The 21,827-nt window shown below is 47.4% G+C and overlaps 1 protein-coding gene across 1 annotated transcript in view; it reads left to right on the top strand.

The window, feature by feature from the left end:
• Nucleotides 1–21,827, top strand: part of LOC138756926 (disintegrin and metalloproteinase domain-containing protein 19-like) — a 271,202-nt gene that overhangs the window by 223,887 nt on the left and 25,488 nt on the right. Inside the window, exons 20-22 of the mRNA XM_069923354.1 lie at nucleotides 9,809–9,865; nucleotides 14,594–14,674; nucleotides 20,497–20,541. Coding sequence (XP_069779455.1) covers nucleotides 9,809–9,865; nucleotides 14,594–14,674; nucleotides 20,497–20,541 — 183 coding nt within the window. The remainder of the gene's footprint in view (nucleotides 1–9,808; nucleotides 9,866–14,593; nucleotides 14,675–20,496; nucleotides 20,542–21,827) is intronic.

The raw sequence follows: 21,827 nt of genomic DNA, 5'->3' as shown, positions 1-21,827 counted from the left end.
GTGAGCGAGGTCGTGGATCAGACTGAAGATATTCACCCTCCAGTGCGGCAGGACCACCGGGCACAGCTTGCCTGTTGAGATGTCGCAGAGCAATGTGTCCGGGCTACTAAACACCCGGACATCCTTGAGTCTGAGGCCCGAGATGGCGGTCCGCAAGGCTTGCATCTCTGCATCGTTCCTCTGTGCCTGAGCCAGTTGCTCGTAATCTAGGCTGGGCGTGAGAGTGTTGATGGCTGGACGAGATAGCGCATCCGCCACTACATTGTCCTTGCCGGCCCTGTGTCGGATGTTGGTCGTGAACTCGGAAACGTACGAGAGGTGGTGCTGCTGTCTGGCGGACCACAGATCATTGGTCATCGCCAGTGCTTGAGTGAGGGGCTTGTGATCCGTGAAGGCTGTGAACGGCCTGCCCTCGAGGATGTAGCGGAAATGGCGGATGGCCAAATACAGCACCAGGAACTCCCAGTCAAAGGCGCTGTATTTGAGCTCCAGCAGGCACAGCTGCTTGCTGAAAAAGGCCTGCGGGCGCCATTTTCCATCGAGCCACTGTTACAGAAGCCCCCCCCCCCCACTGCTGTAGCTGAGGCATCCACGGAGAGCGGCTTGTGCACCTCCAGCTATGGGTGCACCAGCAGCATGGCGCTGGCTAGAGCCTCCTTTGTCGCAAAGAAAACCGTGTCCGCCTCCTCTGACCACAATAAAGTCTTTTCTTTGGTGGCCATGAGCACGAACAATGGGCACATGATGCACGCAGCTCCGGGGATGAAACTATGGGAAAAGTTCACCATCCCTGCGAACTCTTGGAGGCCTTTCAGGGTGGAGGGTTTGGGGAATCGTTGAACAGCTGTTACCTTCTCCGGCACCGGCACAGCTCCAACCGCCGAAATGGTGTGCCCCAGGAATTGGAGGGACTCCTTGCCAAACTGGCATTTGGCCGTGCTGACCATGAGGCCGAAGTCCACCAGCCGGGCAAAGAGCGTGTGGAGGTTGGCTTTGTGTTCGTCGCAGTTGTAACTGGCAATGAGGATATCGTCCAGGTAAATGAACACAAAGTCCAGGTCTTTTCCAACCGTGTCCATGAGGCGCTGGAACGTTTGGGTCACATTCTTTAGACCGAAGGGCATACGCAGGAACTCGAAGAGGCCAAAAGGGGTCACATCGTCTGGATGCACCGAGATCTGATGGTATTCCCGCACAAGGTCCACTTTGGAGAAGACCTGTGCGCTGTGGAGGTTGGTGGAGAAGTCCTGTATGTGGGGTCCCTGTCAGGGGTGGTTACATCACTCACTGACAGTAGTCCCCGCACGGTCTCCAGCCCCTGGATGATTTCGGGACCATGTGGAGCGGTGATGCCCAGACGCTGTCCAAGCGCTGGATGATTCCCAGTTCCTGGAGCCTGGAGAACTCCTCCTTTGCCTGCTGGAGCTTCTCAGGCGGCACCCGTCTGGGTCTAGCATGCAGCGGGTGGCCCTGTGTGGCGATGTGGTGGAAGACTCTATGCTGGGGCAGGGCGGCGTTGAACCGTGGCTCTAAGATGGCGGGGCATTCGTGGAGGATCTCGTCAAACTCTGCCCTGGCGGCGGCTAAGTCAGCGATTTCGGGCCTGCAGGCTTCTGCTGTGTCCAGTCAGGTGGAGTGGAATATTCGGGCATTGACCAGCCTTTTGCCCTTCATGTCAACCAGTAGGCCGTGAGCTCTGAGGAAGTCGGCTCCTAACAGCGCGGTGCCCACGGAGGCTAGGACGAACCTCCAGTGGAATTTCTCCTTCCCGATCTGGATCCGTGCCCTGCGGGTCCCATAGGTCCTAATGGTGGAGCCGTTGGCCACCCGCAGGGTTGGACCTTGAGATCGGGTGCGAGTCTCTAATGCTGTGGGGGGGGAGGATGCTGAACTCATCCCCTGTGTCCACCAAGAATAAGCAGCTGGAGGATCTGTCTGTCACATGAAGGAAGCTGTTTGTGTGGCCAGCCGTCGCAGCCATCAACGGTGGCTGGCCTGGTCAATTCTCTGAAACCCGCAGGGCTGGTGCACTTACGGGCTTGCGCTCCCCAGCGCTGATGGTAGAAGCACTAGGTTGACTGGCCCTCCTCTGGCTTGGTCTTGGGAGCTGCTTGCAGTTGGCTGGCTCCTGGTTGTTCCACCTGGTTGAGAGCTGCCTCGTTCTCCCTCTTCGTGTGCCAGAGGACATCCGCCCAGGCTGCTGCTCTCCTCAGGTTCGAGAAGTCTTCATCTATGAGGAGCAGCTGGATGTCCTCCGGCATCTGTTCCAGAAATATCTGGCGGAAGAGAAAACAAGGCTTGTGGTCTTCCACCAGAGCCAATATTTCATCCATCAGTGCCGACAGACTACAGTCCCCAAGCCCATCTAGGTGAAGAAGCTTGGAAGCCTGTTGCTGGGGAGTTAGCCCGAAAGTTCCAAGCAGCTGGACTTTGAGGGTGGTGTACTTGCCCATAGCCAGGAGGTGGTGGATGATGTAGTCCACCCTCGCTGCCGTATCTTGGTCCAGAACTCATATGACATGATAGAACATCGTGGTGTCTGAGGAGATGTTGTGGAGTTGAAATTGTGTTTGCGCCTGCCTGAACCATGTTCATAGTTGGTGGGTCCAAGAGGGGGAAATCTTGATGGAGACAGCATTAACCTCTGCTGAATCCTTGGTGTTTTGAGTCCAGATAAACTTCTGGGCTCATTGGGATCACCACTGTGGTGATGTGAGCAGTGGAAGAAACACAGCCACCACATTGAAGGTCATTAACGACTGTATTTATTCATATTCAGTGCCTCCCCCTTTAAGGGCAGCAGGAGCTCAGTCACCTGGTGCATTGTGACATCGTCATCGCTGCCCAGGGTGGGCGCTGGAAGGGATACTGGAGTCAGAGAGAAACCTCTGACGACGCCATTTCCCCATGGCTGCCCCACCACGTGGCGATACAAGTGGGGCCGGTTCACCATGAGGATGTGCACCGCCACACAAAAATCCATATACCTTCATTAATTTCTTTTTATCTCTTCTACAGTACTGACTATCTTTGAGAAGACTATGCTTTTCTAAAGGTAGAATAGAGAAAACAGGGAGGCCGCAGTAGGTCTTAGACCGATTATGAGAATGGGCTGAAAAGTGCACATTAAATATAATATTGGAAAGTTACGGACAAAAAAAATGAACGGACATATTTTCTCAGTGGGGAGAAAATTGAAAATTCCCAAAAGGACCTGGGAGTCCTCGTGCAGGACAGCCTGAAGGTAAACTTGCAGGTTGAGACGGTGGTGAAGAAGGTAAATGCAATGCTGGCGTTCATTTCAAGAGGAATAGAATCTAACAGCAGGGGTATGATGTTGAGGGTCCATAAGGCACTGGTGAGACCTTACGGAGCATTGTGTGCAGTTTTGAGCTCCTCTTTTAAGAATGGATGTCCCAATGTTGGAAAAGGTTCATAGGAGGTTCACTTGAAGATTCCAGAAATCAAAGTAAGGTGTGTTTGACAGCTCTTGGCCTATATTCATTGAAGTTTAGGAGATGAGGGGGATCTCGTTGAATCAATTTGAATGTGAAACATTATTGACAGAATAGATGTAGAAAGGTGGGAGAGTCGAGGAGAAGAAGGCACAACTTCAGGAGTGATCCACTTCAAACAGAAATGCACAGGAATTTCTTCAGCCAGAATGTGGTAAATCTGTAGAATTTGTTGCCATGGTCAGTTGTGGAGGCCAGATCATTGGATGTATTTGCGGCAGAGATTGATAGGTTCTTAATTAGCCAGGGCATCAAAGCAATGGGGAGAAGGCCGGGCAGTGGGGCTGAATAGGGACATGGATTAAATCGCAGAGCTGACTCAATGGGCTGAATAGCCTATTTCTGCTCCTATGTCTTATGGTGTTCAGTTCTTATTAAGTACTTGCAAATGAGGAGGTGTGGGTCCAGGATAGGTAATCTCTTTCAAAATTCCTTTTATTGTCATGTAAAAATGCATAAAAATGTAATAAACATGATATACTTCAACTTTTGTCTGCCATAATGCAAACAAAGATTCGCCATACACATTGCCAGGTACCCCAACAATAAGCGAATGAGAAGCAAAAGAGAGTCCCTTCAGAGGCGTTGAGTGTCCTTGGATTTGCGTGCTGTGCTCCTGTAGCCACACACTTTCCTGTTCAAAGCATTGGCAGCATGTGTTCCAGCTCCAAACCTCTGACACGATCAGGAAGCCTTCAGCACCTGAGGCCCTTCGGGAACCTTTCTTGTCCTCAATGAGGTGAGATGTAATTCCACCACTAGGTCACCAGGGGTCATCCCGGTGACTTTGTATATAAAGCAGTCCAGAGCTACAGTCTAGCCTTCCAGGTTCATCTTGCAGAGAGACATCAGGTCCTGTGCTATTTGCTGTGGGGTTCTAGCACCAAAGTTGCATGCACGTGCTAGGGCTCTTACTGAGAGCATGAAATCCCGGACGACTCCCCTGGTTGCTGTCTTGTGGTCAGGAGATGGTGTCTCACATGTACCTTGCCTCCCCCTGGAGATAAAGGGACTGGAGCATATAACCATATAACCACTTACAGCACAGAACAGGCCAGTTCGGCCCTACTAGTCCATGCCGTAGCAAATCCCCACCCTCCTAGTCCCACTGACCAGCACCCGGTCCATACCCCTCTAGTCCCCTCCTATCCATGTAACGATCCAGTCTTTCCTTAAATGAAACCAATGATCCCGCCTCGACCACGTCTGCCGGAAGCTCATTCCACATCCCTACCACCCTTTGCGTAAAGAAATTTCCCCTCATGTTCCCCTTATAATTTTCCCCCTTCAATCTTAAACCATGTCCTCTAGTTTGAATCTCCCCCTTTCTTAATTGAAAAAGCCTATCCACATTTACTCTGTTTGTCCCTTTTAAAATCTTAAACACCTCTATCAAGTCCCCTCTCAATCTTCTACGCTCCAGAGAAAAAAGCCCCAGTCTGCACAACCTTTCGCTGTAACTCAGACCCTGAAATCCTGTCAACATTCTCGTGAACCTTCTCTGCACTCTCTCTATTTTGTTTATATCTTACCTATAATTTGGTGACCAAAACTGTACACAGTACTCCAAATTTGGCCTCACCAATGCCTTGTACAATTTCATCATAACCTCCCACTCTTGAATTCAATACTCCGATTTATGAAGGCCAACATTCCAAATGCCTTCTTCACCACACCATCTACCTGAGTATCAGCCTTGAGGGTACTATTTACCATAACTCCTAAATCCCTTTGTTGCTCTGCACTCCTCATTTGTCTACCATTCAATGTATATGACCTATTTAAATTTGCCTTTCCAAAATGCAGCACCTCACATTTATTTGAATTAAATTCCATCAGCCATTTCTCAGCCCACACCTCCAGCCTTCCTAAATCACCTTTTAATCTACGGTAATCTACCTCGCTGTCCACAACACCACCAATCTTTGTGTCATCCACAAACTTGCTTATCCAATTCTCTACCCCTACATCCAGATCGTTAATATATATAACAAACAATAGTGGACCCAGGACCGAACCCTGAGAAACTCCACTAGTCACCGGCCTCCAATTGGACAAACAATTGTCTACCACTACTCTCTGACACCTCCCATCCAACCATTGCTGAATCCATTTCACTACCTCCTCATTTATACCTAATGCCTCCACCGTTTTTCCTAACCTCCTGTGGGGAACTTTGTCAAAAGTTCAAATAGACTCCATCAACCTTTTTTGTAACCCCCTCGAAGAATTCAATCAGGTTTGTCAAGCATGATCTACCCCTGACAAAACCATGCTGATTACTCCCTATCAATCCTTGTACCTCCAAAAATTTGTAAATAGCATCCCTCAGAACACTTTCTATCAACTTGCCCACCACAGACGTCAGACTTACAGGCCTATAATTCCCAGGTTTGCATTTGGACCCTTTCTTAAACAGAGGAACCACATGCGCCACCTTCCAATCCTTTGGTACCACCCCCGTGGCCAGTGACATCCTAAATATCTCTGTTAATGGCCCCACTAACTGTCCACTAGCCTCCCTGAATGTCCTAGGGAATATTTTGTCAGGTCTGGCAGATTTATCCACCTTTATCTTTTTTAACACAGCCATCACTTCCTCCTCGGTTATCCTTATATGCTTCATGACCACCCCACTATTTTTCTTTACTTCAACTGGTTCAACATTTTTTTCCCTAGTGAATACCGAGGCAAAGAAATCATTCAAAATTTCCCCCATTTCCTCAGACTTCTCACTCAGCCTACCCTCGCTATCTACAAGGGGTCCAATTTTATCTCTCACTAATCTTTTACTTTTAATGTACTTGTAGAAATCCTTTGGATTTATTTCTACTCTGCCAAAGCCTCTTCATGCCTTTTTTTGTCCTTTCTAATTTCTTTCTTAAGATTCCTTCTACACACCTTATAGTTCTCCTTCAAACTCTCAGCTCCCTGCTCTTTATACCTCTTGTACACCTCCCTTTTTCTCCTAACCAAATTTCCAATATTCCTCGAAAACCAAGCCTCCCTATGACTTCCAGCCTTTCCTTTGATCCACACTGGGACATAACTACTCTGTACCCGCAAAATTTCTTTTTTGAATATCCTCCATTTTTCATTAACATCTTTACCTGAAAATATCCTGTCCCACTCAATACTCCCCAAATCCCTTCTTATTCCTACGAAATTTGCATGTCCATAGCCTCCCTGTATGAGGCACAGTTCTGGACTAACGTGTACGGGAGGTCTCCCAGCTGGGCCACCAGCAGCATGAAAAGGTCTTCCGGGTGCGTAGTGCGCAGCATCACACGAGCGTAGTTCAGGAAACAATGTCTTCAGCAGCTGAAGTGCGTGCGTACACGCGCAGGGGGCCCGGGGTCTAGTTCCAGGGATTCTGGCTGTAGCATCGTTAAGAGGAGCTGCCATTGATTCGTTTCTAGGCGCCCCAATTACACTAGTGCTGGGGACTGTTGCCTTCACTGATGGATGTGGGGCTCCCTGGACACCGACGTTACCCGGTAGGCATCTGCTGAGGGTCAAGCGTCCTCGCTCTCATCCCCGTGACTGAGCCAGTCTCCACCAGTCTCTCAACCATGAAGAGTTTGTCCCCCTCCTCGATCTCCTCTTCGTGCTTGGGTGGGATCGGCGACATTTTATATGAGTGGAATAATTTGCGGCAGGCAAACACAGGCACGAAACTGTTTGGGGCAACACAGCTGTATTCCACTCACATAAAAATGTAGCTGGCTGGTCGCTGTGCTTAGAGAGAGAGAGAGAGCGAGAGAGAGAGAGAGAGAGAGAGATTTAGGCCAGGTGCCATGTCTCTAGGCCACCTGTTGGCCGAGTGATGTACCCCAGTGTATCATCACAGTGTGGGTACAGGTATTACACCTCCTACTCACCTTCTTGCTGACACACCTCCGGACCTTGCTAGCCATGGCCTGCAGCAGACCCCTCCTGTACTACATCTGCCACCGGATGCATGCGTTCAGTTCCACACTCACCTGGCGTCCATCAAGGATCATAAGTTTGCCTCCCTGGAGAGTGCAGCCTCTGCGACCCTCCAAGTGGATCTCCATCTCGGCCCTAGTCACTTGCCCTCCAGAGATCCCACCACATGGCCGCGGACCCGGGCCCAAACCCTGGCCACCTACACTACGGAGCTCCTACGGCCACCCACACCACCACCCCACTCACTGGAGCCGCAGATGCCATCTCCCAATGGTATCCAGGACCAGGTCGTTGTCCCGACAGAGCTCCCTATGTCACGGCTGCCCACCCCAACCCAGGCTCCAACCCCCTACTCACCGCAGCTCCTATTGGATCCCTCTTACAAACCCCCCCCCCCACTCCTCCTTCCCCAACTTCAGACTTCAGATTCTCCTTACCTTCACGATGGATGTCCAATCCCTTTACACATTGTGATAGTACAGATTCTATCACCAATGTGTATATGTACAGATTGTAGTGTAGGATGACTGTGATTGGCTGAGAGCGTAGGCACACCTACTGGTAGGTCTTAAAAGATTGCTCCTAGCCAGACCAGGTCATTCTGGACTGGTTGACCTACATGTGATATGCTCCAGTCTTTTAGTTAATAAAAGCCTTGGTTTGGATCAACAAGTCTTTGGTTCTTTCGACGTGCTCTTCACACATCCATTCCCCACACAGAAGGCCTCAAAGCAGTTCAATTTTTCCTGGACCTCAGATCTCCCACCACCACCCTTCTCCGCCTGGCAGAACTTGTCCTCACCCTTAACAATTTTTCCTTTAACTCATCCCACTACCTCCAGATTAAAGGAGTAGCCATGGGTACCCGTATGGGTCCCAGCTACGCCTGCCTGTTTGTGGGTTTTGTGGAGTAATCCATGCTCCAAGCTACACAGGCAAGACCCTCCCCCCCAACTCTTCCTCCGGTACACTGAGACTACATTGGGGTGGCCTCATGCACCCACAATGAGCCTGTCAATTTCATCAATTTTGTGGCCAATTTCCACCCAGATCTCAAACTCACCTGGTCCATCTCTGATGACCCTCTCCCCTTCCTGGATCTCTCTGTCTCCATCTCAGGAGACAGACTCCCCACTGATATTCATTACAAACCCTCCAACTCCCACAACTACCTGGACTACTCGTCCTCACACCCTGTCCCTTGCAAGGACTCCACCCCCTTCTCTCAATTTCTCCATCTCCACCGTATCTGCTCCCAAGATGATGTCTTCCAGTCCAGAGCCTCTGAAATGTCTGCCTTCTTCCTCAAACGTGGCTTCCCCACCACTATTAACTCAGCCTTCACCTGCATCTCCTCTATTACCCGTTCATCTCCCCTAGCCTCTACTGCCCACCCCTAGAATCCTCCTTGTCCTCACCTACCAGCCCACCAGCCTCCACATCCAACACATTATCTGCTGGAATTTCCAGCACTTACTACAGGACCCTACCACCAGACACATTTTACCTTCTCCTCCCCTCTCAGCCTTCTATAAGGACCGCTCTCTCTGTGACTCCCTTGTGCATTCTTCCCTCTCCACCCATCGCACCCCCGGCACCTTCCACTGTGGTCATAGGAGGTGTAATACCTGCACCCACACCATGGTCCGAGATCCCAAACAGACCTTTCAGGTGAAGCACCACTTCACCTGTACCTCCAAAGAACTCACTTACTGCATCCAGTGCACCCTCTGTGGCCTTCTCTACATTGGAGAGACCTGGTCGCAGATTAGGAGATGAGTTCGTCCAGCACCTCCTCTCCGTCCACAACAAAAGCGACCTCCCCGTTGTCAACCATTTCAGTTCTGAGTCACACTCTCAAATTCGCTTCTGTGGCTTTTCACACTCCCCACCCTAACCATCCACAGATTGGAGGAACAACACCTCATTTTTTTATCTGGGCCCCTTCCAACCCGGGGCATGAACATGAACATTGCATTCCACTAATCAGCTTGCCTCCACCGCCCCCCCCCCCCACTTAACTAGTTATTCCAGTTCCTACTTCCTTTCTCCAGCCCCCCACCCCCGCGCGGTGTTCCTCCTCCTCTACTGCCCCGTCTTTCTCCTTTTGTTCAGACATCTCTCATGTTCCCCCACCCCTTGATAAAGGGCTCAAGCCTGAAATGTTGGTTCTGTATCTTTATCTTTGCTACATAAAGACACTGTTTGACCTGCTGAGTTTCTCCAGCATTTGTGTGTTTTTTCACATCACCATAGTGTGAACCAAATCTTGTACTTTATTCCCACCCCCCTCGCCCCCAACTCGGTGATTGATGTGGCGATTGATTCATCACAAGGTTTCTATTTTGTGCTTTTTATCACAGTTGTTGAAAGTTCAAGGATGAAGAATCCAAAGACAACAACTGCAAATCCAGGCAGAGGTAAGGAGTCAGGAGTAAGGATCATGGGGGCTTCAGTCAGCCTCATGTAGAATGGATATTGGGGAAAAAGGTTGAAAGGCAGAGAGGAGAAGGGGCTCCAGCACATGGGATAATTTCCTGATCACTCTATTTCCTTCCAAAAAAAAAGGGCATAGTCTGGGAGTGGTTCTGTGGAATGGAACTGGACAAGTGCAGTAGCTGGTGGTGGGAAAGAAAGTTTCACGGGGTCAGGAGGTTCAGACTAGTTCAGCAAAGAGCAATTGTCAAAGGTGACAAAACTGAACTGGACCTAAATATAGCAACAGAAGTTGAATTTTCTTGTTTCCTCTTGATGAACAGAGTTGAAGCAGGAGAATGAAACATGATAAATTTCAGGCTTACATAGCAAATCAAGCAAAGGAGAAATAAAAATGAATCAAATGGCAATGAGAACGAGAATGAATGAGGAGACGAGGTAAAAAGGAAGACCAACTTCCACATGTAAAAATGTTAAATGGATCAGCATAGAACCATTGAACAAGCCTTGCAGTCCTTCTAGTTTCTGGTGACTCGTTATTCTGCCTCGTCCTTTGACCTTCACTCAGACCGTATCCCTCCAGAACCTTCCCATCCATGTAGGCCAGAAGATATAGGAGCAGAAATAGGTCATTCAACTCACTGAATCTGTCCCACTATACAATCCATTTTCCCACTCAGTCCCTCTGCCTAGCCTTCTCCCCACAAACTTTGATGCCCTGGCTAAACAAGAGCCTATCAATCTCTGTCTTTAATACTTCACAAACACCTGTAGCAACAAATTCCATTGATTTACTGCCCTCCGGCTGAAGAAATTCCTTGAAATTTCTGTTCTGAGTGGAAACCCTTAATCCTGACATGGTGCCCTCTTATCCTAGATTCTCCCACTGTGGGAAAGATCCTTTCTACATCTACACCATCCATGCATTTCACAACCCTGGATTGGGACAATGATGGGTGTGGGGACTGTGATTCCCCTCACCACCCCCCCCCCTCCAGTGTGGGGACGGTGAACACCTCTCATTCCCCAGTGCGGGGACAGTGATCCACCTTATGCCCCAGTTTGGGACAATGAAACCCTAACATAGCAGGGTAGGGACAGGGATCCACATCGCACCCCAGTTTGGAACAGTTATCCCCCTTATGTCCCAGTGTGACAACAGTGATTCCCCTCATGACCCAGCAAGGAAACCAAGTACTCTCTAACATTGCAGTGTGGGGACAGTGATCCCCTCCACCCACCCCCCCCCCCCCCCAGTCTGGGTCAGTGAGTTCCCCTCACATGCCCGCCCTCAATGTGTGGACAATTAGAAACATAGAAAATAGGTGCAGGAGTAGGCCATTTGGCCCTTCAAGCCTACACCGCCATTCATTATGATCATGGCTGATCACTACCCAGTTCCTGCCTTCTCCCCATACCCCCTAATCCCCTTGGCCACAAGGGCCAAATCTAACCTACACTTAAATATTGACAGGGAACCGGCCTCAACTACTTCCTGTGGCAAAGAATTCCACAAATTACCACTCTCTAAGAGAAGAAATTTTTCCTCATCTCAGTCCTAAAAAAATTCCCCCTGGATTTTCCCAGCATTGGAAACAACCTTCCTGCGTCTAGTCTGTCTAAACCCTTAAGAGTCTTATAAGTTTCTATAAGATCCCTCCTCAATCTTCTCAATTCCAGAGAATGCAAGCCCACTCTATCCAACTTTCTTCATGTGCGAGCCCCTCCATCCCTGGTATCAGCCTAGTGAACCTTCTCTGCACTCCCTCCATGGCGAGGATGTCCTTCCTCAGATAAGGCGACCTAAACTTCACACAGTACTCCAGATGTGGTCTCACCGAGGCCCTGTACAGCTGGAGCAGGATCTCCCTACTCCTGGACTCAAATCCTCTCACTATGAACGCCAACATACCATTTGCCTTCCTCACCGCCTGCTACACCTGCACACCCACTTTCAACGACTGATGCACAGCAACACCCACATCTCTCTGCATCTCCCCTTTTCCTAAACAGATACCATTTAAATAATAATCCTCTTTCCTATTCTTTCCTCCAAAGTGGATAACCTCGCATTTATCCACATTATATTGCATCTACCACGTAATGGCCCACTTGCCTAACTTGTCCAAATCACCCTGCACTCTCCTCGCATCCTCCACACAGCTAACCCTGCCACCCAACTTCTTATCGCCTGCAAATACCGAGATACTGCTATCTATTCCCACATCTAAGTCGTTGATATATATCGTAAACAACTGCGCCCCCAGCACAGAGCCCTGCGGTACCCCACTAGTCACTGGCTGCCATTCTGAAAAGAACCCATTTATTCCTACTCTTTGCTTCCTGTCCCTCAACCAATTCTCTATCCACCTTAATACCATTCCTCCTATACCGTGCTCTAAGTTTATACGCGAATCTTCTGTGCGGAACCTTATCAAACGCCTTACTAAAGTCCAGGTATACCACATCCACTGATTCTCATCCATCCACTCTACTGGTTACATCCTCAGAAAACTCTATTAGATTTTGTACTGCAATTGCATCTTTAATAACTGATTCTAGCACCTTCCCTACTACCAATGTCAGGCTAACTGGTCTGTAGTTTCCCGATTTCTCTCTCCCTCCCTTCTTAAAGAGTGGGCTTACGTTGGCCACCCTCCAATCCTCAGGAACTAATCCAATATCCAAAGAGGTTTGAAACATTATCACCAATGCATCCACTGTTTTCTGGGCTACTTCCTTCAGCACTCTCGGATACAGACTATCCGGCCACGGGGATTTATCCGCATTTAATCCCTGCAATTTAACTAATACAACTTCTCAACTTACAATTATTTCCTTTAGTCCCTCTGTCACAATAGATCCCTGATCCTCAATAATTTCCTGTAGATCAGTTATGTCTTTCTTGGTGAAGACAGAACTAAAGTAGTCATTCAGACAGTCTGCCATGCCCTTGTTCCCCATGATCAACTCACCCATTTCTGTCCGCAATGGACCCACATTTGTCTTAACTAACCTCTTAACGTATCTATAAAAGCTTTTAGTCATTTTTTATGTTCCCTGCCAGCTTCCTCTCATAATCCCTTTTATCTTTCCTAATTAATCTTTTTGTCCTCCTCTACAGAACTCCGAATTTCTCCTAATCATCAGTATTATTCTTTTTGGCTAATTTGTAAGCTCCTTCTTTGGATTTGACACTCTCTTGGATCTCCCTTGTTAGCCACGGATGGGCTACCCTCCTCGATTTATTCTTCATACAAACTGGGATTTACATTTTCTGCATTTGCTCCAAGCTAATGCATTGCATTTCTACCGGTAGTCCTTTAAGTACCATTTGCCAATCTATTTTAGCCAATTCACATCTCATACCATCAAAGTTACCCCTCTTCAAGTTTAAAACCTTTGTATCCATATCAACTCTGTCACATTCCATCCTCATGTAGAATTCCACCCTATTGTGGTCACTCTTGCCCAAGGGCAAGATTGCTAATTAACCCTTCTCCATTACTCAGTACCCAGTCTAGAATGGCTTGTTCCCTCGTCGGTTCCTCAACATGCTGATTTAGAAAACAATCTCGCATACATTCTAAGAAATCCTCTTCAACCTTACCCTTATCAATTTAGTTCACCCAATCTACATGTAGATTAAAGTCACCCATTACAACTGCCGTCCCTTTGTTGCATGCATTACCAATTTCCTTCATGACTCCTTCACTAACCTCACTGCTACTGTTAGGCGGCCTGTACATTACTCCCACTAGCGTTTTCTGCCCCTTCATGTTTCACAGCTCTGCCCATATGGATTCCACATCCTCTACACTGATATCCTTCCTTTCTATGGCATTCACCTCTTCCCTAACCAACAGGGCTACTCCACGTCCTTTTCCATTCTGTCTCTCCCTCCTGAATGTCGAGTAACCCTAAATGTTCAGCTCCCAGTCACGTTCCCCCTGGAGCCACGTCTCTGTGATCCAACTATATCATAGTTATTAATAGCTATCTCCACATTCGATTCCTCCACTTTATTACGAATGCTCCTTGCATTGAGACACGAGGCCTTCAGTCTTTCTTTAGCCACAGTCTTATCCCTTTTACCATTATGTAAATAAATAGCTCTTTTTGATTTCCCCCCTGCTTTTACTTGCCTGCTACTAATGCTTTTCACCTTGCTACCTTTTGCTTCTATTCTCATTTTACACCCCTCTGACTCTCTGCCACATTAGTTTCAACCTTCCCCCACAGCGCTACCAAACAAACCCCAAAGAACATTGGTCCCGGCTCTGCTCAGATGCAGCCCGTCCTGTCTGTACCAGTCCCATCTGCCCCAGAACCAGTTCCAATGTTCCAAGAATCTGAAACCTTCCTTCCTACACTACCTTTCAAGCCACAAATTCATTCTAGCTATCCCCTCACACCCCCTCCCTCAATGTTGGGACTATGACCCCCCCCTAACACACCCCATCCCCAGTGTGGGGACAGTGATCCCCTCACCCCTCCAGTGTGGGGACAGTCTGACCTGTCTCGCACTGTTGTGTTAAATTGTTTAAACAATTTGTTCTGTTTTATTATGTTGGTTCTTTTCATTGACCAGCATCGTTGCTCATCTGACTCACGGGACTCTGGCCATGACTCCATGTGCTGATCCGAGGAACTAATAACATCTGCAGAATCTACTAGCGTTCTTCTAACAGTGGTTTCTATTCATTTCACAGCAGGACCTTTTGAAACACATCTCATCATTCAAGGTGGTATGTTACCTAGCCATAGAACACCAGCATCTGGTCCATTTCAAGGTACAAATTCTTCCATTGGACTTTCCATTTTGAGTGCAAATGTCTTGTTTTTTTGTGCTATCTTGGATTACAGCTGTGATGGTACAGATTCTATCACCAATGTGTATATGTACAGATGGTCGTGTAGGATGACTGTGATTGGCTGAGAGTGTAGCCACACCTACTGGTAGGTCTTAAAGGATTGATCTGAGCCAGACCAGGTCATTCTGGACTGGTTGACCTACTTGTGATATGCTCCAGTCTTTTAGTTAATAAAAGCCTTGGTTTGGATCAACAAGTCTTTGGTTCTTTCGACGCGCATTACAACAGCTCATTGTAGATTACCTGCAAATGCTCAAGATGGTGGGAGTCTCCAGATTCTATGTATATTACCTTGGATTTAACATGTCCACATATCTGCAATGTGGTGTCCAGAACTGTACACCATTCTCTAAATTCACTCTGACAGATGTTTTGTTCAACAGGGTGACATTCCAACACTGAGAATGCAATGCCTCATTTTCTGAAGCAAACACAAGAAATGTCTTCTCCGTGGCCTGAAATTCCTGTTCACTGTGTCTGAGAGCAATGTCCGTCTGTACATCAACATTAGTCAGGTCCTGCCTTCACTCTGCAAGCATAACCGGAAATGTGACTTCCCAAAGTGCAGGTGTCATTTTTCATGGAGCTTAAGGGGATGAGGGGGATCCTTAATTACTTATTAGTTCCTCGGATCAGCACATGGAGTCATGGCCAGAGTCCCGTGAGTCAGATGAGCAACGATGCTGGTCAATGAAAAGAACCAACATAATAAAACAGAACAAATTGTTTAAACAATTTAACACAACAGTGCGAGACAGGTCAGACTGTCCCCACACTGGAGGGGTGAGGGGATCACTGTCCCCACACTGGGGCGTGAGGGGAATCACTGTGCCCACACTGGAGGGGTGAGGGGATCACTGTCCCCCTCACTGGAGCATGAGGGTATCACTGTCCCCACACTGGGCGATGAGGGGATCATTGTTCCCACGCTGGGGCATGAGGGAGTCCACACTGGGCGTGAGGGGAATCACTGTCCCCACACTGGGGCATGAGGGGAATCACTGTCCCACACTGGGGGTGGGGGTTTGAGGGGGTAATTGTCCCCACACTGAGGCGTGAGGGGAATCACTGTCCCACATTGGGGGTGGGGATTTGAGGGGGTCATTGTCCCCTCATTGGGGCATGAGGGGAATCACTGTCCCCACACTGGGGCATGAGGGGACCACTGTCCCCACACTGGGGCGTGAGGGGAATCACTGTCCCCACACTGGGGGTGGGGGTTTGAGGGGGTCATTTTCCCCACACTGAGGTGTGACGGAGATGATGGACTTGGAGAAGATGAAAATTGCACAACACTTCTCTACAGATGTAAAACCAGAGGGAAGAGCTGTAATCTGGAGCAGAGCAGATCAACAGGATGAGAGGATTTTTTTCATCCAGAACCTAGTGTGGGGACAGTCTGAATTGTATCTCATCCCAATGAATAGCCTGCTGTTGGTGGTGGAGGCTTCACTTTCATAGCCTTTGCAAAGTATTTGGATGAGCCAAGGCAGAGGTGTTTCTGCACCGTGTGTTGATAAATATGGCAGCACTCCGTTTTCAGCATTGATGTGACTGCTCATATGGCCTTTATCTGTGCTGTGTCACACCAAGATCATTTATTTGTATTGAAGTTGAAATTGTCTTGAGGATTCAGTAAAAATTATACAGGATGGAAGTCATCCCTTTGGCTCAACTTGCTTTTGCCAACCAAAATGTGTCACCCAAATTAGTCCTACCTCTCTCTTTGCCCCAGAGAACCATAGTGCTCTACTGCACAGAAACAGGCTATTTGGTCCACCTAGTCTGTCCCAAACTATTATTCTGCCTGGTCCCATTGATCTGGACCAGAGCCCTCAATACCCCTCCCATCAATCTAACTCCAAATTCCTTTTTAAATGTCAAAATTAAACCCACATTCACCACATTAGTTGGCAGCTTGCTCCACACTCCCACCATTCTCTGTGAAGAATTTCCCCTAAACTTCTCCCCTTTCACCCTTAACCCATGTCATCTGGTTTGTATCTCATCAAACTTCAGTGGAAAAAGCCTGTTTGCATTTACTCTCATAATTTCAAAGACCTCTATCAAATCTCTTCTCATTCTTCTACACTCCAGGGAAAAATGTCCTTACCTGTTTAACCTTTCCCTATAACTGAGTTCAAGTCCAGGCAATATCCTAGTCAATCTTCTCTGCACTCTTTCAGTCTTATTGATATCTTTCCTGTGGTTTTGTGACCAAACCTGCCCACAATCCTCCAGATTGGGCCTCACCAATGTCTTATACAACTTCACCATAATGTCCCAACTCCTGGACTCAATACAGCACAACTCTGATTTATCCAAAATCTGTTTCTCCGAAATCCTCATCTGAATTTTTAAAAACATTTTGGATAAATGAGGATATCCGAAACAAATCACAACTTTTCATTTATCTGAAATTTTTTTTGAGCTGCACTGACCTCACAGGTTGAAAAAAATACATTTGCCATGAAAGTAAAATGAGCATGTCCTCATTTCGGGGAACTCCCTCCCTCTCTTTTTCCATTTCTTCTTTACCTTGTAGCTGACTGCTACAAAGAATCGCACACACTCACAGTGTGGGAGGTTACGTTCTGAGATTTCTTGAGGTTGGAAAGGCTCCTTTTATACAGTTGGAGATCCCGCCGCTTGTTTGATTGGCTGACATCAGCTGCATGAATAATAATAATGGGCAGGAACATTCCATCTTGCATGTGAATACCCTTCTTCCCCAGCCTGTTATTCAGCTGTTAGCTGGGCAGCTTGGCCAGCCCCATTTTAGGTCTGCTGGCCTTGTACTGCTCCAGCTTTCAACTGCGCCGGTTCGCTGTGTTAAGGGACATGTTACAGTGTGTTTTGCTGCTGTTTACTAGCATGCACATCGCGCAATGTGCCGGCTCGATCTCCGTGATGGCGTGCTGCCACAACCTTCCCCTATTAACTTTCCTCTCCAACTCTCCCTCTCAAACTGCATGCCACTGACTCCCAGCCACAAGCAGTTGGAAGAATTCCTTGTCCCAGAATCATCAAGGAGAGCAGACTCCAGGGCAGGAGCAGGACTTCAGGCTCAGAGGCGTTCCCTCCCCTCTGCTCCTATCCCATTCCCTCCCTTCCTCCTTGGCACACTGGAGTTCCTGACACCGATTCCAAACCCTGCCCTCGGCTACCACCACACACGCACACCGGCCTCCCTGGTATGCGTGTGCGATAGGCCTAGGGGAGGATTCAGAGTCGGGACTTGGGCGTCGGGAGCTCTGGTGACCGAGGAGATAGGAGCCTGCCGTCTCATGTGAGTGTTCCACTGGTTCGGGAAGCCTCCCCAGGGATCAGTGACAGCAGTGGGGATGCATCGGGGATTGGTGGCGGTGGTTGGAGGTCTCGGTGATCAACACCGGCTTTGGGGACGTGTCGGGGATCAGCGGCAGCATTGCAGCCAACAGTTTTTTGGTGAGAATTAAACATTACTTTAATGCTTAAAAACCCATCCCTTGTTGTTTGTTGTTGATTAAACATTGATACAAGTGATTTGCCATCGTTACTGGGCTGTTTTTTAAAAAATGATCAGTTATCCAAAAAAAACATTTATCCGAAATAGGCCCAGTCCTGACCATTTCAGATAAGCAGAATTGTACTCTAATTTATGAAGGCCAACATGCCAAAAGCTCTCTTTACAACCCAATCTATCTGTAACACCACTTTCACGGAATTTTGTATCTGTATTCCTCAATCCTTCTGTTCTGTCAAACTCCTCAGTTCCCTTCTGTTTACAGCAAATGTCCTATCTTGGTTTGTCCTTGCAACACTTCACATTAGTCTACATTAAATTCCATCTGCTATTTTCCAGCTGGTCTAGATCCTCTGCAAGCTTTGAAAGCCTTCTTCACTGTTTAAAACACCTCCATTCTTAGTGTCCTCTGCAAACTTGCAGATCCAATTGACCACATTTGTGATGCGCTGTTGGTCAGAAGCAAACATACAAAACCAAAAGACTGTACAACAGGCTTTATTCGACGTAAGACTCCACAGAGCCAGCTGTCAGATTGCGCTGCTGGGCGCTCTGAGAGTGACTTCGAAGGGCCGGCTCAGCTTATATCCCAGAGGGTGATTGACACCTGACCAGGAGGGACTTGGTCCATTCAGGTCGGCTGATTGACAGCAGGCCAGGTATTGTCTTGTCCCCATGCTCTTCTGCAGGTACAGAGGTTGTCCCCTGCAGTAGGCCAGTGGTGGACCACCACAACATTATCATCTAAATCATTTATATAGACGACAAACAACAATAGCCCCCGCACCAATCCCTGAGACATACAACTAGTCACCAGTCTGAGAAGCATCATCCACCACTATTCTCTGGCTTCTCCCTTCCGGCCATTGTCGAATCCAGTTCATTACTTCACCATGAATACCCAGCGTCTGAACCTTCCTGACTAACCCCCCATGTGGGTCCTTATCCTAAAGATTTAAGATTCAATTTATTTATCATAGTAATGAAACAATGTCATATTACTTGAAATTTCTTTTGCCTGCTGCATGGCTGACAGATTCACCACTGGCAGGAAATGCCTCAGTGCCTTCCACATATTTACAGACAGACTTACAGTCACAGAGAGAGGAGCAAAAGAGAGTCCCTCCAACGCTTCTGCAGCCCCCATAGCCATACAGAGTCCAGACCAAACTATTGCCAACAGCTATTGACAAAAGATCCAAACCTCTGACACGATCAGGAACCCTTCAGTGCCCTTGGCATTTCCTTACAGCCCATTTCTGAGATCTGACACCCTTCAGCCAATTTGAGCCAGTCTCCAGCAGTTCACAGCCCGCTGTGAGTCTCCCAACAGTAGCCTCCAGCAGCCCACAGCTTCCAAGGGTTCCTCACATCTCGAGTCGCCAGCAGCCTGCACATGCACAGCCCCCTCACTGGTCCGCCGCTGCGAAAACCATCCCTATGGGTCGTCTCCTCTTTGATGGTCCATGATCATCCCCTCTTCTGGTGCCTTGCTCCAGCCCCCCACTTCCCCGGAGTCTAGAGCCTCTCGTGGCTGCTGCCGATTAATAGGCATCACCATCTTGGGTGCAGACCCAACAGGCCCTGTGGGTGCCAAGAATCTCCAGTCCCTTGCTCCCCGCGGGTCTGTACCAGCAGCAGCGTTGCTACTACAGTGGCTCCGGCAGCACTGCCATCTTTCAAGTCCACGTCGACAACATCCACAGCCTTCCCTTCTTCACGTTTTCTGGTAACCTCCTCGAAAAACTCTATAAGATTGGTTAAACATGGCCTACCATTTATACAGCCATGTTGTCTATCCCTAATCAGAACACCTTCCTATATTGTCAGGCTCACAGGCTTATTTTTGGCTTTTTTTTTATTCCGTAGCCTTCAGTAACCTCTCTTGTGCTCTCCTTCCTTTTAACTTTATCCATATGTTTCCTGCTGTTCATCCTACCCCCTGTTATTTAGTTTAAAGCCCTATCCACAGCTCTTGGTATGATCTCTTTGGTGAACATCCCTTCATCATTTATACTCATCACACTTGTCCATGCTTTTTTAGATAGATACTTCATTCCACTTCTTGCATGTATCAAACTTCATTAGATATTTCATTGAAAAATTCTTGTTTTTTGAATATTTCCAAATGAAAAGCGCATACCTGCTGATGCATTGGGAAACCAAGATATGATTTACTAATCTATATTTGAATGTACTGTCACATGCTATTCACCTCTTTTCCTTTTCATTGCAGTGAAATTTGGAAAGGGCACATCTTTCAGCTCTCTCAATAAACTTGGTAAGGTTCAAATACATCTACTGTGATCAGTAACTGAATTGCATCATGTCTGTCAGTGAGCTATCAGACCCAGACCCAGCACATGAAGAGGCAAACATTTTCCTTAAGAATTAATCCTTATTATTTTATCCAGCCTGCTCATTCTGGTTCTTGGAAACAGACAACATACTGTCTTGTAAAAAAAAAATTCAAGAGTTCAGCTCCAAAGAGCAGGCTGACATGATACTGAGAGATTGATTAATACCAAAGTACAGACATGATCTCCTCTTTACACTTGTTGTCAATATCAATGTGTAGAGTTTAAATAATTAGGTATTTGGAACAATTTACAAAAGTAAACCTTTCCTTTGAGATCTATGTACAAAAAGAAGTTTGTTCTGGCTATTGACAAAAGACTATTCAGTTCTTCCTTACTAAATTTCCAAAACTGACCACTTTTTGGTCAATCTAGCAGTGAGCCTTCAGATATATGGAAGGGCACCTCATTTTGTGCTTGCTCAGTTGTCCATTGTGGGTACTTTTCCATATCTTTTTCCCTGCTACTGTTCTGCATCCATTCCATGAGCTATATGAGAATATTTACTGAACGCACGCTTAAGGTTTAATCTACTAGTTACAAAACAGTCAAAAGCAAAGGATCTCCCTGCCTCCTGAAGAAGGGCTTAGGCTCAAAGCATCAGCAATCTTTTACTTCCTCTGGCCTGCTGCATGACCTGCTGAACTTCTCCAGCACTTTTGTGTATTCTTGCCTCAAATTTCCACTCTGTTTTTTGATGCCACTTCCACACTGACCTTGGACTCTATTTCATTAAAGCACGAACACCAAGATCAGCAGATCTTTTGATTAAAAAGTTCAAGTTCATTATAATTTGACTGTGTGCAATGAACTGGAATTCACTGTCTGTGTGTTATTCTGATGTCTGGCTCCTCCCTTGGCTGCACCCTCACCTACCCCATATAAACCCTGGTTTTCCCGCCTTACCTCAGATTCACTTCAGGTCTATTGTGTCAACCGGCCATTAATTGTAAGCTATTAAAAGCGCGTTTGTACTCCTCACTGGTCTCTGAATGCAATCAGTCACGCTACTCTGTACATTTACAACTGGACAAAACAGCATTTTTCTGGACCACGGTGCATAATACACAAGACATAATAATCACATATATACTTAACAATATACTATACTATAAATATAAATATTTTTGGAATAATTTACTCCGTTACATTAATCTCAGCCTAAGAAAAGTTATAAAATTTTCCAGAATCAACAGTCAGATGATAACCT

The sequence above is a fragment of the Narcine bancroftii genome, chromosome 3, assembly GCF_036971445.1.
Source record: "Narcine bancroftii isolate sNarBan1 chromosome 3, sNarBan1.hap1, whole genome shotgun sequence".
Taxonomy (NCBI): Eukaryota; Metazoa; Chordata; class Chondrichthyes; order Torpediniformes; family Narcinidae; genus Narcine; species Narcine bancroftii.
Note: the sequence above shows the minus strand (reverse complement) of the source record. Positions and strands in the feature narration are given on the sequence as shown.